The sequence below is a fragment of the Rousettus aegyptiacus genome, unplaced genomic scaffold, assembly GCF_014176215.1.
Source record: "Rousettus aegyptiacus isolate mRouAeg1 unplaced genomic scaffold, mRouAeg1.p scaffold_m13_p_12, whole genome shotgun sequence".
In the NCBI taxonomy this organism is placed as follows: Eukaryota; Metazoa; Chordata; class Mammalia; order Chiroptera; family Pteropodidae; genus Rousettus; species Rousettus aegyptiacus.
This window is the reverse complement of record NW_023416287.1, coordinates 23,568,988-23,590,740: the sequence shown is the minus strand read 5'-3', so window position 1 is coordinate 23,590,740 and position 21,753 is coordinate 23,568,988. Positions and strand designations below refer to the sequence as shown.

Below are 21,753 nucleotides of genomic sequence, written 5' to 3'. Positions count from 1 at the left end.
TTCTGTAAATTTAAAATTATTTCAAAATACAAGTTAAAAAAAAAAAACTACCATGGTATTGATACAGGCCCATCAGTTTCCCAGGGCTCCTATAAGCAAGTGCCACAAACTGGGTGGCTTAAAACAAAAGAAATTTAATCTCACGGTTCTGGAGGCTAGAAGTTCACAGTCAAGGCGTCAGCAGGGCTATGCTCCCTCAGAAGGCTCTAGGAGAGGATCCTTCCTTGCCTCTCTTCCTGTCCTGGTGGTTACTGGCAATCTTTGATATTTATTTGGCTTGTAGTTGTCATGGTCACTGTCTCTGTCTTCACCTGGTTTTCGTCCCTGTGTCTGTATTTCCTCTCCTCTTCTTCTAAGGACATCAGTCATATTGGATTTAGAGTCCACCCTAATCCCAATATGGTCTTTCTTTAACTAATAGTATGCAGACTATTTCCAAATCAGATTACATTCTGAGGTTTCAGTTGGATACGAATTTTTGAGGGGATACTCTTCAACCCAGAATGCAAGTATAGACAAATAGATCAACGAAACAGAATAAAAACTGTAGAAAGACTTATATTGGGTCTGACTTACAACAGATGTGCCACTGCAATGCAGTAGGAAAAGGAGAGTCTTTTTAATAAATGAGCCCAATGAAAATCTGTATGTGGATAAAAAGAATTGTGACCTCTACCTCAAATCATACATATAAGACTAATTTCAGAGAGTCATATACTTAAATGTAATAGGTAAAATAATAAATTGTTTTCACAATACACAAAAGAGAACATCTTTAAGACCTGGGAGTAGGCAAAGATTTCTTTACCTGACCACAAAAAGAACTGACATTATTGGGAAGAGTTGATAAATTGGACTTAATTTAAATTAAAAGCTTCTGTTCATCAGAACATACCACTAAGAGAATGAAAAGGCAAGCCATAGAGTAGGAGAAGATAATTGCAGTATAAAAGACCCAACAAAATACTTGCATCTAAAATATATAAGGAACTCCTACAAATCAAGGAAAAGGTAGACAATTCATTTTTTCAAATGGGCAAAAGACTCAAGCATTTCATACATGAAAGTATCTAAATGGGCAATAAGCATATGAAAGGGTTCTAAACACCATTTGGGAAGTGCAAATTAAAACCAAAATGAAATACCACTGAACGCCCACCAGACTGGCTAAAAAATTTTAAACTAACCATACAAAGCAGTGGCAAAGATGTGGAAAAACTAGAACTCATTACCCAAAGGATTAGAAATCAGTATAAGCACTTTGGACCAGCAGCTGTACTACTGCTGGTATATACACAACAGAAATGAGTCTGTATGTCTCCTAAAAGACATGTAGAAGAATTTATGTAGCAGCTTTATTGATAAATAATAACTGAAAGTAATCTCTAAATATTTGTCAATAGTAGAATGTATAATTAAGTTGTTTTATATTCATACCGCAGAACACTATGTCAGTCAAAAAGACAGTTACTGCAACAACATGGATAAGTTTCATAAATAATTGTTGACTGAAAGAAAGTAACACAAAAGAATACCAAATGATTCATTTATGTACAGTTCAAAAACAAGCATAGTTAATCTCCAATGATAGAAATCAGGATAGCGGGTACCTGTTAGGAGTAGATATTGATTAAGGAATGCTGGAAGTGTTCTATGTGTTGATCTAGATAATAGTTACACTGGTTGCGTGTGTTTGTGTGTCTGTTTAATTATTTAGCTGTATTCTTAAGGTTTTTGTACATTAGAAGTATGTTATACTTAAATTTTTTAATTAAGAAAAATGCGATATGTTAACATTGAAACAGACTATCAATGTAAAATGAATCGAGGCTTTATTAAAATATTTGTTATATCAAGATTTTGTTTTAATGAGATTTCACTTGAACTTACATTTGAACAACATTTTATGGTTCACTGGTTACTTTCTCATAACACGGTAACAAATTTGTCATTTGGGTGTATTCCAGGATAAAGATTCTGGATTTTAAATCATAAATGATTTTTTCCAAGTCGATATATTAGAAATCTCAATATTGCATTGTTCATTTTTCTTTTAGGCTAAGACATCAAGCGCACAAAGAATTTTATGCCTACAAACAGGTGAGAAATTTACTTTAGGTTGACTTTGATCATGTTTTTTACCAAAACGAGAACTCAGATTTCCATTCATATTTTAAACCAGGACTCAATTTATTGGCATTCATTTTAGCATTTTGCTTGTAAAATTTCAGTTTGCAAGACAAAATAGATCAACTTCACTTTAAGTACTCTTCTTTCTTAAGTATTATTTTGAGTTATAGGAAGTTAAGATGGTATAATAATATAATTTAACAGAAAACTTGAGCTCACATTTTGCTAAAGAGAAATTCTGTAGTTTATAATCCTTAAAGTTCCTGTTAACCTAATAGAGTTCAGAGATTTCATTAAATGAATTTTTTACCTCCTTTTCATTAGAAGACATACCAGTTCTTCAGAAGTGACCAGCTTTGCTATCTCATCTCCTCCCCTTCGTACTTTAAATGTTAGCTTATGTCACACCACTAGAAGTCCAGATACTTGGATCATCACTGTTAACTGCTACCCCTTTATACTATCCCTTTACTGATTTGATCTTTAAAGTATAAACTTAGCTTTTCTCGAAGGCCAACTAAAATTTATTATCCATTAACATTTTACCACTGACACCAAACAGTGGACATAGGTGTTTCTTAATTTTCTTTTGGCTCTAAGCATGAAATTATTTTTGTTGTTGTTAGCTTTTTATTGTTTGTATGTATGTATGTATGTATTTTGCAAGCTTCAGTTTATTTGGGTCTTTAACCTTGCTGACACAATGTTCCAGAACTAGCTCACCAGTTTGGGATTACATATCTTTTTGTCCATCTTTTGTCCTTGTCTCTCTGAAATCTGAGCCCATTGGCAAGTTCCTTAGATGTTCACACGGATATTGTTGGTAATCCCACACTCTTCCCCATAAGTCTCTTGTGGGATCCATACACACAGTGAAACGTTTTAGTTTTCTAAATGAATGAAACTTTTTGTCTCAATTCTATCATGATCTTGACAACCTATAAGACATTTGTATGTAAGCTAACTAGAAAGTGAATTGGCCTTGGTGGCTCTTTAAAAGGGGAAATTGATGGAACTAATAGTCGCAAAACAGATGATAAAAATTGTCTTTAAAAATTACCGAATTGGAAATGTAATACATCCCTGCATAGCTAGATGGTAGTTTTTGATTGTGATTTCTGAAACTATGATGTGCCCTTAAAACTATTTTTAGTTCAGGAATATAAGATACTAAAAATTTAGAGATTTTTCCCCCAATTTCACTTGAACTATAACTCTAAAAAGCTAAGTTTATTCTCAGAAATTTTCTATTTAAATAGTAATCTGCCCTCTTATCACTTGGTATACCTTTTGCCTGATATATAGTCCCTACAAAGTCAGGATAGGAACAGCACCTGGATGAATTTTAAACCTATTTTTATAACTCTGGGTAGAACTAAAGTTTTCTGAGGATAGTGATGTATAATAATAAGTGAAACTTCTAAAAGATTGATCTTTTTAATCTTTTATAAATTATGAATCAGCCAGTTCCATAGCCAGTGCTGTGTTTTACTGAATCATAAGGCAATCAACCTTATTTATTTTCCCTCCATGTTAGCACTTAGTCCAGATAGGCATGTGTTAATGTCTCTTCCCAAAATTTAATCTATTATCAAAGAGATTTTAAAATTGTTTCCAGAATATTGCATCATTACTAAAATTTAAAGAATGTTGCTAAAATGTGCTGTCTCAAACTATAAAAGAGATTCTCTCAAATATTGAATATGAGTGAAAATGAGCTACATATACAAAAGAAAACTAATCATGAGTACAATGAGGAATTTTTTAAATTAAAGATTTAAATGGACATAAGAATATACTTTTTTTTGTCTTATAGGTTATATTAAAAGAAAAAGTAAAAGAACTGAATTTACATGAGGTAAGTTGCCTTATAAGTATTTTCATCTTGATCTATTTTCTAATAGAAGTATGCCGTCATATGCTTAAACATCATTATTTTCAGAAGTTGAAAAAAATAGGTTTATTTCGATTGCTTAATAGAATATTTAAGGATGAGATCACATAAAAATCAATATGTAAAGGCTTTAAGAGAGTAATGTAACTCATATTTTTAATAGGGATGATGCCAATGTAATGATGCTGCTTGCTGTCCATGCTATATGAGTAGGAGATAGATACAAGGTTTTCTACTCAAGATGAATTTGGAGTAATTTCACTCTTGAAAATGTTTCCAGTAGTCCCTTCTTACCAGTGTCACAAAAAAAGTGATTATTTCTGGGGGTGGGAGTTTGGGGAGGCAAGGTAGAGGGATGAAATAGGGAAGAACACATAGGGAGAGATGTAAATCCTTGGGATTGTCTCGTGTTGAGGTTGCATTGTTTGTTCGTAAGTGTTCACTGTTATTTTTCTTTGTAACTTAAAACATACAAAAGTGTGTGTGCATCCTGCTGTATACCTTAAGACACAGTCTGTAAAAATTCTTTCTCATTTTATTCCTTGTGTTGCCTCTGACTAAAAATGTTCAGAATTTTTAATCTTAGAGCCCTTTTTCTTCCTCCTTTTCTGTTTTTGAATTTGTATTTAAAGCAAGGACTTGGAAAGCCGTATATTGTAGTATCCGTGTTTTATATAGTCTAATGATAGTGAAGCTACATTGCCAGTCTCTTTAAAAGAAAGTTTGTGAAATTATTTGAATAATAAAAATTATTTATATTATTCTTGAACACTTTGAAATCATCTACTGCTCCTTTGCTCTTTCTGCATATTTTTTTTATCAGAGTTGATATATTACAGCATTTTTGAGCTAGCCTTAGATTAAACTCAAGCATTGATTACTGTTTGATTTTAAAATTTTTCCATTATTAAATTAGCCTAAATTAACATGAAGTAATAGAGAGGAATCCCTTTTCTGTTTGGGGTCTCTTTGATGACCATGACTAAAAAGATTAAATTCTGACATACATTAGAATATTGAATAACCAGGTTTGTCAAGAAACAAAGTCTTCTTTATTGGTTTGATCCATCAGTTTAGAATCTTTATCTTGAATACATGCATTGTGTTACATAACTATATGTCAGTATCCCAGCTGTACCCAATTGCAGCTTCGGTGAGTCTGACCAAGCTACTTATCCTTCTCCCCTTGTTACTTGAAAGTATCAACTAGGAAAACCTAACCTTGCTCTCTAGGTTGTTTCTAGAGGCCACCATGTATTTTCACAATTCATTTGGTCATTTCAGGTTGCATTTCTTGGTGTCAGAACTATTTGTTTGTCAAGCTTTTAGATTTGTATGCATTCCAGTAGCATATAGACATACATAACTTAGTCCTATATAAGCACATGGAATTTAATATGGATACTGTTATTAGTGAATAATTATAATAGTGAAAAATCAGAGATAAGCTAAATTTCTATCAATAGGGTAATGAACAAATAAAACAGGATATGCTGGAATATTAAGAAAGAAAGGGAGGGAAGGAAGGTAACCTGATACAGTGATTCATAACAATGAGGTGCTATACAGCAGGCAAAATTAAGGAACAAGCTCTATAAGTATGTCAACCTGGGAAAATCCCTAATGGGATCTTGAAAAAAGCAAGTTGCAAAATGATATCAATGTTTACATCACATTATATGAAGTAAAATAAATCACATTGTTCATGGGTTTATATGCATATTACAAAGTGTTTTAATAGGTTTGAGAAGGACATATAATGATCACACAAAGAGAAAAGAAGAGGAAAGAGATTAGGGGAAGTTTGTCAAAAGGGATATTAGTTTTATACGCAGTGTTTTTAATTTTAAAGAAGGAAAATTAGTTAACATTAATTTTAAAAGTATTGAATACATAAAACATATCAGACACTACTAAACCAAGAGACACAAACAAACATAAAATACTAATTTCTGCTCTCAGGAAATTAGCAGTCTCATAGAGGCGACCATCTGTTATCTAGAGTATACACTTGAGAGGCTCTTGAGGGGTCCAGTACTGCATGATCACATAGCTCCTTCTTGGCTTTTGCTCCCCTAAGGGAGCCTTCCTGGGTCCTTGCAAACTCAAATGCCCAGACAGTAATGCCACCCCCATTCTACTCCCAGCATCCTAGACAGTTGGCTCTGTAGATATGACTATTTATATCATTTTTTGTTTAATTTTTTTTTTACCAGTCTAGGAGTCAAGCAATACATAATAAGTGAAGCTGAGAGGTGATTATATATATTCAAAACATGAAGATATATTGTCCTTCTAGAAAGAAAAATACCCTCTCTTAAAACCCATAGTTTAAGATAAAACCCCTGTTTTATCTTTTCTTCCTTTTCAGAGACAGATAGAAGCAGATCTCTAAAATAAACATGTTTCTAGTTCTAGCCATGCAAATGGGATAATAAGTTGAGTAGAGTCTTGGGGTCAAGGGAAACAGTGCCATGGAAGCTGTGACACACTGAGTCACGCAAGTCCTGCGTAAAGAAGTTGCCAGCACTCGGCTCTAGCTAATTGCTGCCAGATCTGGGTTTTTTCAAGAGAAGCGTGAGAGGCATTCTCTTGAAAAGAGGCATTAGCCTATGATCTACTTGATTTAGTCTTTGATTTCTTCACCACAGTGTCCCCAGCTCTGGTTATGATGAGTAGTGCTTTCTCCATTAAATTTCTTTTGCACCTTTGTCAAAAATTGAATGACCATATTTTCGTGAGTCTGTTTCTGGATTCTCTATTCTGTTCCGTTGATTTACATGCCTGTCTCTTCAGTCTTGATCACTGTAGCTTTATAATAAGTCTTAAAATCAAGTAGTATGATTTCTCCAACTTTATTCTTTTCCAGTACTATTTTAGCTAGTCTAGTTTCTTTGCTCTTTCATGTAAATGTTTGTCTATATGTACAAAAGGAAAAATCCTGCTGGGATTTTGATTAGTATTGCATTAAATCTATAAATCAGGGGAAAATTACTATCTTTACCATGTTGAGTCTTCTAATTTATAAACACATTATGTGTTTCCATTTATTTATTTATTTGAAGCTCTGTTGTTAGGTGCATACATATTTAGGATTTTTATGTCTTCTTGGTGAATTGATTGTTGAGATCTCATGTCCCTTTTCATCCTTCATAATTGGCTTTGAAATTTTTGATACTAATATATTCACTCTAACTTCTTTGATTAATATTTGCATAGTATGTTTTTTCCATCTTTTTATTATTTTCAGTCTAACTATATAATTTTATTTGAAGTGAGTTTTCTTGTCATGTTTTTTAATCCACTCTGCCTATCTGTCTTTTAATCGGTGTGTTTAGATCATTTAAATTCAGTGCAATTATTGATGTTTGGAATTAGATCTACCATTTTATCATTTGTCTTCTGCTTTTCCTTCTCTTTTTTTATTCCTTTGTTTCCTTTTTCCTGCCTTCTTTTGGTTATTTGAACATTTTTAGTGTTTCATTTTATCTGTTGTGATTTTGACTTTTATATTTTTGTATAATTTTTTAGTGGTTGCTTAAGAATTATTAAATAAATACTTGGATTCAATTTTTAGCACTTCACTTCGAAATATAGAAACCTTACATCCATATAGACCCTTTTACATTTTCTCTTTATGCAACAGCTATCACATCACATCTATACACATTGAAAATCCCACCAGACAGTGTTATATTTTTTACTTTTAACCACTAGATATATTTTAAAGAATTTAGGAGAGAAATAATAGTCTCTAATATTTATTCAGATATTTACCATTTCTGTTGCTCTTCATTCCCAGTGTTTCAAGTTCCCTTCCTATGTCATATTCTATCTGATGACTTTCCTTTAGCAATTTTAGAGCACATCTGCTGACTATGACTTCTCTTCAGTAGCCTTCATCTGAAAATGTCTTTAGTTCACCTTCATTCCTGAGGTTCTTTTTATTGGATGTAGAACTCTGGGTTAACGGTTCTTTTCCTTCAGCACTTTTTAAATGTGCCACTTCCTTCTGGCCTTCATGGTTTTCTGATGAGAAATTCACAGTCATTCACATCATTGATCTCTTATCATTAATGCATCATTTTTCGAGATTTTTTTTTCTTAAGTTTTCAGCAATTTGCTTATGATGTCTGGGCATGATGTCTGGGATTTCTTTGCATTTATCTTGTTTGAGGTTTACTCGACTTCACATATGTAAAATTTTTCTTTCACCAAACTTGGGAAGTTTTCAGCCATTATTTTTTCAGTTTCTTTTCCTGCATCGCACTCTTTGTATCCTGCCACCCCACCAGAGAAGGCCTCATCCACCTGCTGTTGCCATATGCGCCAATAGAACATGCATAGCCTCGCAGAATTCTGAGCCCACATCCACCGTACAGTGGTACAGCCGTCCACATAGCTTCCAAATTTGAACAAGTCTGGGTCCATACTTTCTTTCGTCAGAGTGGTATTGCATGTATACATACAGAAAGAAAAGAAGAATCTCCTCCCCTCTGCGTCTCAGTAGCAGCTGCGATCCTCACTGCACAAGGACCAGGAAGAGTTATGCTTAAGTCGGTTTTCCTAGGTCAGGCAGATAGTGGGTGAGAAGTCATGTGGCAGACACACTGTGTCCCTGCTTTGCCCTGCTTTCCACAGGAAGAAACTTTCCACAGGAAGTTAAGACTTGTATGCTGAAAACTACAAAGATCATCAAATGATATTAAAGAAGACATCCTGTATTCATTGTTTGGAAGACTTACTATTGTTAAGATGGCAACATTCCCCCAAATATTTACATAATCAACACAATCTCCCTCAAAATCACAGCTTCCTTTTTTTCTTTTTTCTTTTTTTTGGTAGAAATTGACAAGCAGATCTTAAAATTCACATGGAAGTATAATCTTGAAAAAGAACAGAGTTAGAGACCACACTTCCCAATTTCATAACTTACCACAAAGCTACAGTATTTATGACAGCCTTAATACAGTATATTAAGACTGCCAGAAGGATAGACATACAGATCAATGGAATAGAATTGAGAGTTCAGAAATAAACCCAGACATTTACGGTCAGTGATTTGCAACAAGGGTGGGCAGACAATTCCCTGGGAAAAGAGTAATCTATTCAACAAATAGTGCTGGAATAAATAGATAACCACATTCAAAAGAATTAAGTTGAAGCCCTATTTCACACCATATACAAAAATTAATCAAAGACCTAAAAATAACAACTAAAATTACAAAACATAGACATAAATCTTCTTGGATTTGGATTAGACAATGGTTCCTTAGCTACAACACCTAACAAACAAGCATCCAAAGAAAAAACAGATAATTTGTACTTCATCAAAATTAACAACTTCAGTGCTTCAAAGGATATTATCAAGACACCCCACAGGGAGAAAATATTTGCAAATCTTATATCTGATAAGAGTGTGGTATCCAGAATATGTAAAAAACTCTTACAATTGAATAATAAAAAGCCTACAGAATAAAAATATCTGCAAATATTATCCCAGTCTTTTCACCCTAAAAGGGCCTTTTGCAGAACAAAAGTTTTTTAATTTGATGAAGTCCAATTTATCATTTTTTTCTTTGGTTGCTTATGCTTTAGGGATAATATCATGCTTTTGGTCCCTATCGATGTCCATTTGCTCCAGCACCATTTGTTGAAAGGCTGTGCTTTCACCATTGAAATTCTTTTCACCTTTGTCAAAATCGGTTGGCTGTCTGATAAGAGATTTGTCTAAAACATATAAAGCACTCTTGCAACTCAATAATAAAAAAAAATAACTAAAATATGGGTGAAGGATTTGAATATACATTTCTCCAAAGAAAATATACAAATGGCCAATACACACAACACCATTAGTCATTAAGGAAATGCAAATCAAACCACAATAAGATACCAACCTCACACCATCTAGGATGACTATATAAAAAAGACAGACAATAATAATAACCTAAAGTTAAGGAGAAATTGAAATTTTTATACATTGCTGATGGGAATGTGAAATGGTGCAGCCACTTTGGAAGACAGTTTTGTAGTTCCTCAAAGTTCAAGAGTTACCATATGACACAGCAATTCTGCTCCTAGGTATATACCCCAAAAAACTGAAAACTTAAGCAGATACTTGTACACCAAACACCAATGTTTAAAGCAACATTATTCACAGTAACAAAAAGGTAGAAACAGCCCAAGTGGCTATCAGCAGATGAATGGATAAACAAATTTGGTATAGCCATATATTGGAATACTGTTTAGCTATAAAAATGAAGTATCTGATTCATGCTACAATGTGGAAGAACATTGAATGCATCATACAAAGTGGAAGAAGACAGACACAAAGACCACATATTATATGATACCATTTCATGATTCTATTCCAATCTGGAAATGACCAGAATAGACAAATCCATTAAAACAGAAAGTTGATAATCCATCAAGACAGGAAGTTGATGAGTGCTTGCCAGGGACTGGGGAGAAGGAAGAATCGAGAATGACTGCTTATGGGAATGGGCTTTTGGGAACAGGTGATGAAAATGTTCTGGAATTAGATAGTAACAATGGTTGTACAACTCTGTGAAAATACTAAATACCACTGAATTATGTGCTTTAAGGGGGTGAATATTTTGGTGTGTGAATTATATCTCCATTTTTAAAAAGGGATGAGAACTCAGACTGGGGAAACAATCTACTGCTAATACACTCAAAAGTAAAGCTCATTTGCAAAATACACTCTGTAAAGTTGTAAAATTAGTTTGACCCTTCAGGGAACTTGGAAGAAGTGAAATCGGAGGCTTTTCTCTCCATGATTGCTCTTAGCTTTTGATTACCTTTAGCACTTAACATGTTAGAATTTATCTTTTTTTTTCAGGTTACTATAGTTTTAGAATTTGAGAACATAATAGCACATTATAACCTCTAGTAGTGGTTATAATTTTGAAAAGTCTACAAATCTAATTTTGTAGACTAGAAAAATAAGCAAATAACAACGAGTGTCTTGTCCATCTTCTTGCCCTCTGGTGGGATCAGCACTGAATCTCCGCAGAGCCAGCAGTCCTGACCGTGCTTCAGGAGAAGGCAGTGCTGGGAGGGAAGCTGGTGTTTAAGGCCAGAGGGCCTGTTCACACAGCCTGGGAGGTAGGAACATCGTTCCCCCTCTACAGACAGGAAGCCGAAGCCCAAAAAGATCACTGCAAGGCCAGTGAACTGCTAGTTTCTCAACTTTACCCACAGCTTGTCCTCAACCTTTCTCTAAAAACATTTAAAATGGACTTGAAAATAGAGCCCCTATTATGAAATTTAAATATGAATAAAAATTACTGGTATTGGTAGACTGACTTGCCTTACTGCCACCTCAGCTCTGTCTCTTCTACCTGAGCTGATGACAGTCCTGTGAGGAGGGCTGGGCAGGTCGTGTCCTCACTTTACAAATGAAGGAACAAAGTTTGAGAGGCATCACTATCACAGACGTCACACCACTAGTGGGTGTCCAAGCCAAGGCCAGCTGTCTGCCCTGCCTTCCTCCCTGCTCTCCTGCTGTTTAAACAGTAATGCCAAGTCTGATAAGACAGTTAGCCATTCTCCCCTTCCTGTGAAGATCCTGTCTGCTATATGCACAAGGCCCTGAAAGCTCCCTAGAGAAGAATGTTGGAAGACCAGCATTCACAGCACTGGCCATGGGGCATCAAGAGCCACATGTCCTGTTATATAACCTAAGAAGACAGGGTTATATGTTATAAATTATAAAACAAGTGACAGGGAGGCCATGTCGGTAGTCGGCAAGAAATGGTGATTGTTGAACTAGGATCCCTGGAGATGGATGAGGAAGCAAACGGAGAAATTAAAGCTTTTGGGCAGCAGCAGCACGTCAGTGCAACAGACCTGGGTCCCCAGCCAGGCCTGGCACTCGCCAACTGCATGGCCCCTCAGGAAACGTGGTGATTGCTCTGAGCTTCTTTTTCCTCATTTGTAAAGTCAGTAAATATGACCATACTTGGCGTCCCTGGGGCACTGTTAAGTGCCCAAGAAGTAGTGGAATCCGGCATCTGGGTGTAGAGGAGAAGGCCTCATTCCAAGCAGTGGAGCCTAGCCACCTGTCAGAGAGCAGTCCTGGCCCCATCTGTACATTTTCATAAGTTTAAATTCAGTGACTCTTGAATAACTTTATGTGAGAAAGACAGACACTGACAGGACAGTGCCAAAGTGAAGGGCCCCAGGAACTCTAAAAAAGCATGTTACCAGAGAAAAGAGTCTCGGGGCCTGTCACAGGGCATAAGCAGTCAGTCCCCTTGGGCTATGCTGCTGAGCAGGCAGAGAACAACTGCAGACAGTCAGCCCCTCAGCACACCACAGGCCAAGTATATTATGTCCGTCCTGTCTAGTGAGAATAAATGTAAGTCAGACTCTTCTGACACACTGAAGTAAAAGAAGCTGCCTTTTGCTTTCTGTCTTCTCCCTTCTGTCTCCCATCTTTGAAGACATGTGACAGGAAGAGCAGGAGACTCTTATTTGGAAGACCTTGTGCATTCAAGCCTTTCTTTCACTTAAGGAACTGTGGGACTTTGTAAGTTCCTTCTAAATGGCTGCACTTCACCTTGTAGCCTGAGAGAGTACCGAGCAGACACTTTGCCTCACCTGTGAATTTATCTTTCAGCTCTGTGCAGTGTGTCTAGAAGACTTCAAGCCTAGAGATGAGTTGGGGATTTGTCCATGTAAACATGCCTTCCACAGAAAGTGAGTATTGGTGTGGAATTATTTAAGGGGACCCGAGTTTGAGGCACATCAACCAACTTACTTAGGGCTAGGGACGTTGCCAGACAAGCTTTTGGCTTCATGACTGGTCTGTAATGCAGAAAGCATCCTACAGGGTGGGACGTCTGTGTGTATGTGACATTAGGAGGGATCGGGGTGATGGAACATGACCACCATGGCAGGACTTTGGGCACAGAGCCAGATGAGCCCACACCTCCTTGGAGCCCAGGCCATAAGCAGCTGTTTAACTGGAACTTGCCAATGAGAGCTTCCATTCCTAAAATCATATTTTAATCAAAATTATAGTTATTTTAAATCAAGATAAGCCTGAATATAAATGCTAGTATAGGGCTGTCTCCCCTTTCCTGCAGACATACTCATATTCCCCCCACCCTTACAATTTTATGTTTTGCATTTCTGTTAGAAAATTCTATTTCTCCTACTTCCCACCATCCTCCTCAGTGTACTTCCTTCTTTAAGAAGCCGTGGATGACTGAGGGCATAGCATGCCGACGGTGGCTTCTTACTGTCACCTTTTAGAAGGTTGGAGACTCTGGTTCCTCCAGAGGGTAAACAGTGTTCTCCGAGTGGTGGAGCTCCTTGTTCACACTGCCCAGCTCTGGGCGACAGATGTGTTCAGCATGAGGCGTGTGGGCAAGGGGGACCATGAACATGGGACTGATGTCTTCCCTCCTGTGGTGTCTCATTCTGCAGGTGCCTTATTAAGTGGCTGGAGGTTCGGAAAGTATGTCCACTGTGCAACATGCCAGTTCTGCAGCTGGCCCAGTTGCACAGTAAGCAGGACCGTGGACCCCCACAGGGGCCCCTGCCTGGGGCAGAGAACATTGTATAGCTCACTACAAGGATCAGACTGTTGCGGGATCCCACATCCGCTTGGAGGCAGGAGGAACACAAGTGGTCTCTGTTGGCTGCTCTACCTGGGGCACCAGCTGCCCCTTCCTTTGCCTCATGAAGAACTCTTGGGCCAGCTAAGCCGAGAACCCAGACTTCTGGGTCTTGTGACAACCAAAGCACGCTGACACTACTCTATGTCAAGAGAAGAGGAGTGAATGAGTCTGCGGGTTTGGTACAAGAAACTTCATGAGAGTCTCTTACTGACTCCATTACACGCTGTCTCCCAAGTCAAGGTGAATCTTTCTCAAGCAGAAGGGAAGATAAACACAAGTGTTAGAGAAGGGAACTGAGGGCAGGTCTTTAAAGCCACACACCCCCTACCCCCACCCTGTGGACAGAGGAGCTTCTATGCAGACTGTGCATGCCTTAGCAGCAGCGAACCCTCCCGGCAGCCCCTGAGCCAAGTAAAACCAGCAGTTACCTCAGCCAAAGCACGCCCAGTTGCCAGTGGTTGGTGAGGCAGTGCCAACAAAGCTTTTCATGTTATGTCCCTGCGATAAGGCTGTCTTGGGGCCCAAGGGTTTTGGTTACAACAAAGCAGCAGTGCCCCTCGCCACCGCTTCTCCCTGTTTCACAACACTTACTTATCAAATCATCTAAGCTAAAAACATTAGATGCACTTGGAAAGGCCTGCTCAGAAGCCATTTCCTCTTATTCTCCCTACCTCCACTCCCCACCTCGCCAGCGAGGCACGGCCAAGCACCGTCAGGAGCCCTAGCAGAGGGTGGGATCTGAGCCCATGCTGTCCCTATGTAACTCGGGCCTTGGGGTGCTGCCCACATCCCCGCATACACAGTATGGTGGCAGCAGAGCTGCTGGCCTTGTCCCCCTGCCTCAGCAGGGAGCTACTGAGAGTCCATCAGACAGCTGAGGGTGGCCAGTCCTGGCCCACTTCACAAAGGAGGATGCTGACCCCCTTCCCTCTCCCCTTCTTCCTTCCCTCTGTCCTCTCTTTCACCCTATCAAGTTTCTACTTCAGAGAAAAATGCCTATCATTCACTTTTTAACAATTTAAAGCATCCCAGATAAGGTCCCTATGTAATTTTTTAGCCAGGGCTCCACTCGAAAATGTAGTTTCAGGAAGCTCCTGCAGGCTGTTCACTCATTGGCACGTGCCTCAGTATTTGAACTTGTGAGAACTAATTGAAAGTGTCCCTATAGGAGAGAAATGCATGCTACTCTTTAGCTCTTTCTGTCCAACTTTTCTAGAAATGGCTCAGAGTCCATTAGGATTCATTAATATTGTATAAATTAGCTATATGAAGCAGCTTGGGTCAGAAAGTTCTTTTCCAGAGCCCTGTGCTCCACATCCGTTCATTCTAGGGATGGGCTCCTCATTGACAGCTTTGCCTCTGCTCCATCACACAGGTGTGAGTGGGGCAGTTTCTCACTGGAAATACAGTCTGCGTGATATGGAGAGAGGTTGTGGGAAGCCTTGTCACTCTGTTTGTGGCCTGTCTCCAGAAATTTTTTCTGGAATCAGCCTCTACTGTCTTAAGGAATCTGTCCTTGGCTCAGGTGGCTGGGGTCAGATGATGAGGAAAATTCTCATTAGCCTGAAGAGTGCTGGGCAGAATCCAGTTTGGAAAATTACAAATCCAGTTGGTCAGAATTGGCTGTTTCTTATGAGTGACCTATTGGTGGTATGCCAACTGGACTGCTTCTTAAAACAGGGCAAGGAAAGAAACTGTGGAATATTTTTATATGAAAGCTTTAGCCTGTTTGGCACCGATGAAAAGACCTGTTTGTACACTCCTACTTTCACCCTGTTTCTGTGTTCTCTGAAGTAGCACAATAGAATTGAGTGCTGCAAAGCACCCAGTTTCCAGTGAAATGTTTTCAGCGACCAATGTCAGAAATAAGCTTGTTTCTAGACTAGCCTCATTAACAGCCAGCACCCACCATTTTCCATGGAATGGCCTTGGGACAAATGTTACCTTATCATTATGGGGTTCGAATAGGAAATAATTTTTCCCCCAAAAGTTGGAGTGCTTGTCTTCTATATTGCAGATTGCTTCAACTCAGTTTTTATAGGATCATAGCCTTTCAGTTACAGCTTTGTATTTACAGGAAGGCAAATTAATTCATTTCACTGTGTCACAGCTAAAGGCAAGTTGAGGTGGTTGGTGCACACTGGACCGTAGGTGCAAAGCCCAAATAGTTCGGTCATTCGAGGAAAGTTTGAGAGTGCTCTCCCCTGGGCGCCATACTGGGTCTGTTTTGCGCCACAAAGTGCCACTAATGTGACCTCGACACTTGTGAATGTGGAGGGCTTTTTAAAATGCAGCTCTTCAGCCAGGGTGGGGCTGAATACTGGAGTGCTGAGTGCTCGCTCTGCTTGTAGTCATCTCCCCTTTCTTGGCTTGGTGTTTTACCGCAGCATGGCCGCTGTCACTTGGCAAGTAGTTCCTTGCAGCTCTTAGCAACACAACCTGAATGCATTTGCCCCACCTCCACCCCATCTGGCTCCTCCTTCAAGACTTCCCTGTGCTGCACTGCTGTAACTGCAAATGCCTAGGGGTTAATTTATGTCTTCCTTTATTCTGATTAAAATTACAGTTTTGTGTGACAGACAAGGTTAAATTCCCATCTGGACTTTTTTTTTTAACAAATTAATCAAGGATCCTGTAATTCTCTTGACTCAGACTCACACCTCGAAGTGAGGCCACCCCGTCCACCTCTATCTTCAAGAGTTGTTGATGACCTTTTGTTAATCTGTAGACATGTGGGAACTCTGATCTGTTCTTGGGTCACTGGCTAGTAACATGACATTTTTTTTTTTTTCACTTTGTCTTAATGCATCTTAAGCAGCTCCAAGATTGGGTGTTACTTGTGTGCCACGGGTTAGTGGAACAGAACTCGGCCCCAGCTGGATTCCACTGGTGGCTGAATCATCATCAGGTTATTGCCAGGGGCACAAGTGAATTCATCTGGCTTTAAAAATGGAAAACCAACCTAACTCAATTCTTGGTTGTCATCTACCACTTTTTGGATGTGGCATGATTTGGTTAGGCCTGTCCCAGGAAGGGAGGACAAGATGGAAATGGCCAGATGGGAGCAGGTGACCCATGGGGAAGTCTAGGCTGAGGGATACAGGGAACCTCCCACCATGACCAGATAGCCTTCTTCACAAGTCTTGACAAATGAAGAGCCTTTTCCCCAAAGCCAAGGCCCTTGGATCCACCAGTGACTTCAAGCTCTGTCCCTTTCAACAGCCCCACTCCAAAGCCTGTCATCTCCATGGCCCAATCCACACTCTGCTAAGCTACTGTTAATGACTGTAATTTACTTTTCTGAGAGGTTTTAAGGGAATTATGAAATGCACAGCTAGGAGGCATCCCCAGATCTCTGGACAAAGTGTTTGGAGTGATTTGAATAACCGAATAACCTCCTTTGCCTCTCGCCAGGCATGTGCCTTTCTGCCAGTTAACCTTTTGGAGTTTGTTTATCTACCACCCAGGGTTTATAAGGGTGTCCTTACTAGTCTTGCAAGGATTAGCTGGGGGCAAGTCTAGGGGTCATGGAAGCTGCAGATACAAGGTAATATTGTCATGGTCACAAGGGGCTCCTCTGTTGTCCAGGTCTGTTGGCTCCCTCTTCCCCTGATCTTCCCTGGTCACCTCCATCGGCCTTTGCCCATAGTACTTATTCCATTTGTTGCTCAGTGCTGAATGTGCCTTTAGTTTTGAATAGGTAATCCTTTCACATGATTCACTAATCAGTTAAGTCTTCCTTCCTGACCTCCAACAAACCCAGTTTCTCACCCCTTGAGCACACACTTTTGTTCCCTGTATCTTTTCAGAGGTCATTTATGTATATATGCATATATGCATATATATACACACACACACACACATATATACATATATATATATAGTTCTTTTTTACAAGTATATTTAAGGAGCATTCCTATTCATGTGAGAAGAGCCATACCAGAAGTCGGAATATCTGTAAAAGGTGAGCCCAAAATTGGGGGATGGTTTTGCAATCACATTCCTTTGAATAGGGCATGTTTTTTATTGATTGCAGCACACTGGAATTCTGGTTTTCAATACAAATCAGAAACTGCCATTCATCCCTGACCCTTACCACAGATGTCTAGATAATATGGGAGTGCAACCAGTTTCCAGACACTTTCTGATCTGTGACAGCAAGCTCTAGCCAGAATCAGCAGTGCAGGCCTCTCATCCAGGGCCATTAGTCCTTGCAACAACCTAGACAAGCTGCTTCCCCACCCCTATCTTGGCCGATTCCTAATAAAGCCTGTCCAGCAATAACGTCAGGGAACAACTGTCTGGCTTTCTTAGGCAAGCTCTCATGTTTTTCAGGCAGGAATCTGTGAACCAGCAGCAACTGCCAAGGAATCTATCTTGTGGGGCAGATATCACTAACATATCACTAACCAAGTAGGTGGTCAATCTCAGGATTAACATGTTGACGGATCTGGCTCCCTTTCCCTCCTCTTTACGCACAAGCAAAAAAGCTCCCACAGAATTTCCTCCTAGCCCAATGCTTTCCATTTGACAACAGAAATTAACCCACCAGTTATCTTTTTTTAAAAAAAGTTTATTTTTGGCCCTGCAGATGGAAGTTAAAGCTGCTTCCTTCAGGTAGTTGTGGCAAGGGCATAGACTCACCCACCTCCCCATTGTCCTGCCACCCAGAACAGCAGTCCAAAGCTTCCCCAGGATTCAAAGTGCAACTTGGGGCTGTGACCTGAAATCTGAAGTTGTGAAAATCCACTCTGTCACTTGATGACTCTGGCCCTGGGTTAGTCATTCATGTTAGGTTATGAATTTGAGTAAAGGAGATGAACATGTCTAAATTCATGATGTATAAATTCAGGTGAAACTTGCAGTTAACTGGAAAATGCTGGGTCATGATTCTTACTTGACAGGGTTAAGGTGCTTCCATTTGAGTGAGACTATCAGAAAAATAAAGCGGTTTGTTCAGTAAATGTCATTTTCCCAGTTGTAGAGCCCAAATTGTTCCAAGATGCAAAGTTTTCCTCCACTGTTAAACCAAGTATCAGCACTCTTTGCTTACCAGTCCAGTGCTCACTTCTGTGGCTACAGGTTTAGGCTGAACACCCTGCCTGATGCAGGGACATGTACCTAGAAAGTGGGCCTCAGTGTCGAGGGACTTGTCTGTACTTGGATATAGCTCCTCAGCTCTGTGCCAGTACCAGCCTGGCAGATCTGCACGTTGGGCCAGCTGCCCACATCCCTGTCTGCCCCTTCCCTCCCAGGCTCCACTAGAGTAGGCAGGTGGGGCCAGTTTTAAGGAGGCCCTCCTGGTGACTCCCAGTCTTCCAATCTAGTGTTCCTCGTAACTGTTGTCCCTGGTTCTGGCAAGACATTGCCAGGAAGGAGGGTAGTTTAGTCTTGTAGTTTAGCCCATTGGAGTTCATTCACTAGATATTATATAACTCCCTCAAAATAAAGTTTATGAAATGCTGAGTGTCAGGTTTCATAGACGTGTGTGTACACTAAGAATTCTGCAGCAGAATATTTTTAAACATTCGCAGTTTTGTAAGCTATATTTTTGTATATTGCTATATTTTAAAATTTAATGCATTTTTTGCTAATTACTCTTTAAAAAATAAAACATGCATGTAATTGACTTAAAAATGTAAATAAAGAACAAATTTTGAAAAATACTTCATGTTAAGCATGTACCCACTTGTGGTCACCCACACCCCACTTAAGTCCATGTAGCAAGAGTCGGAAAGGCAAAGTGAATAGTTCTGATCAAATAGAGCTGGTCACCGGCAACATGTTATTGTGATGAAGAAGCCTCTGGCCTGTCCCTTCTGGTGGTGTGGGGTGCAGGTCTGCAGTGATGAGTAAAGTACTAGGCCACAGTGAGGGAAAAGGTAGAGGCCAAGGACCAACCTACCATTCTGGCCTCGGCTCTGCAAATGTGCCCAACACACAGGAATAGTTCCCCAAATATGGATACTAGTGCTCGGGGGGGTTCGAGTGGTAGAACCAGCCCACATCCCACCCCTCTGACCTAGAAATGACTATTCTGTTAGGAGAAAAAGGAAAAAGAGTCTCTTGGTCCAATCACCCTGCAGCAGCTGCCATTTCTCCTCACCAACCCTTGCTAGGACCTCTGCAGGTCAGTTTATGTCCCATAGCTTTCAAGGCAACTGCTCCCTTCAAGACCGTCCATGACACTGCAGATAAATCAGGGCCACCTCTTAATGTAAATGCCTAGAGAGCTCCAATCCCCTCAGCTTCCTGAGCAACAGACTTCCTCCAGGGACATGTACCTAGAGGTCTCTGACCTCTCTTGGGATCTTTGCAGCCTTTTCCTTCTCTACCTCGTTATTCTCATTGCCTTGGTAGTTACTAAATTGCCACCAACATGCACATTCTCAGGTCTATTATTTCCAACTCAAACATCCAGCTGCCTGTTAGGTATCAATCACAGTCCAAACCCGAGCCTTCCCAACAAGTCTTGATGGCCTCACAGAACCTGCTCCCCACCTCATATCCAATCACCATCTCCCAACACTCAGCCCTCTAACCATCTCTCCCCACCAGGCCATCTACCTCTCCCATCTTGGTTTAGGCTACCTTCTTCTCACATGGGCTATGACCACAGTCACCATCCCACCACCATCATCACTACCTCTAGTGGGGGTGCGTGGGGTGGGACCCTTTGGGCTACCATGTGGAGGGCAGAAGGTTAGGGACAACTGCTGAAATAAGGTCCAATGGTTTAGACCAGGGTGGTGGTGGCAGTGGTGACCGGATATTGAGTTTACATGCATCTCATGAGCTGACATGAAGAGGAGGGTGCTGAGGGAGGTTCGGGGAAAAGGACACTGACATTTCTGTGTAGGGATGGCTTGGAGATAGACAAGTGAAGAGAGGGAAAGGCATTCATTCTTGGGACTAGAGCTCAGAGGCAAGCCCTGGGCCAGGCACGCTACCTCAGAAATGTCAAGGTGATTGCCAATGAAACAAAGGGAAATCAGGACTGTGTCTGAGGGCTGGCAATATTGAATTGTTTTCAGGAATAAGCTGGCAGATAGAAGGGCCCAGGAAGGCAGAAGGGCAATGGTACGTTTTGTTAGAGCTAAGACTGACATAAAATGTTGGTTAGATTTAGTAACAAAGTTCACGGAGTGGTAGTATAAGCTAAGCTCAGGCCACCAGGCAGTGGGAAGTGATGGGTCCATGGAGGCCGATGAATGCAAGGCTGGAGAGGGAACTCTAGCTGTAACTGGTTTGCTCTCCTGTTCAATTGTGGGGATCACAAGGGCTGTGAGACAACTCAAGTAAAGCACTGGCACAGCCTGGTCAGTGTAGGCGGGACAAGAGCCTAGGCAAGACAAGTGCCTAGGAGGCAAGACCTGGGTTTTCACCAGAAGTCGGCTGCTCCAAGATCCCCTTTTCTTATTAACTTCCTGGAGAACAGGGGGGTCTCTTTGCCCAAAGCAGAAGATGGCCTTAGGCATGAGGCGCTTGAGAAGCCCAACTATGGTACTAGTGAGTGGGTTGTGGCACTGTCTTTGGTGACTGTGGAGGGGAGGTGGGGCCACCAGGTGCACTGGGAAACAGCCGAGGTCAAAGGATCGGATTCCACTTGACTCTGGCCGGTGCCCAGGGGCACTGTGAGAAGTGGCAGCAGAGACCCTGATCCTTGCCACGTCCCTCCAGCTCTGCTGCCTGCACCAGGCCAAAGGCACAAACAAACCCTGTGCCAGAGACTGTACACAAAAGCGGCTACCCTCAGGAAATGGATATGCCATACCCTGCAGGTGGCGGCCCTCAGCTCACACGGACACCAGCATGGGCCTCTGCTGCCCCCACGTGGCCAACACAGGGGGCTCGGAGGAAACTCAGCCAACTAGGGAAGACGCCAGCCGGAACCTCTCCTACCAGTCCCCTCGGTAGGTGACCCACCCCCAACCCCCTGCGCCCTTCTGTCCCTAGGAACCTTCCCTCCCAGGAACCTCGCCTAAAACCAAGGAGTGCAAGGAGGCAGCAGACCCTTGGAGTTTCCTTCTAGTTCAAGATGCTTTAAACGAACCCTTCATTACCTTCAACAGTGATGCA

At 40.5% G+C, this 21,753-nt stretch overlaps 1 protein-coding gene across 3 annotated transcripts in view; it reads left to right on the top strand.

Moving 5' to 3' along the window:
• Positions 1-16,264, top strand: part of RNF24 (ring finger protein 24) — a 55,681-nt gene extending 39,417 nt beyond the window's left edge. For all 3 annotated transcript variants that reach the window (XM_016137182.2, XM_036229637.1, XM_016137122.2), the window contains exons 3-6: positions 2,058-2,100; positions 3,947-3,988; positions 12,669-12,748; positions 13,481-16,264. In XM_016137182.2, coding sequence (XP_015992668.1) covers positions 2,058-2,100; positions 3,947-3,988; positions 12,669-12,748; positions 13,481-13,619 — 304 coding nt within the window. In that variant the 3' untranslated portion in view covers positions 13,620-16,264. The remainder of the gene's footprint in view (positions 1-2,057; positions 2,101-3,946; positions 3,989-12,668; positions 12,749-13,480) is intronic.
• Positions 16,265-21,753: the final 5,489 nt, after the last annotated feature.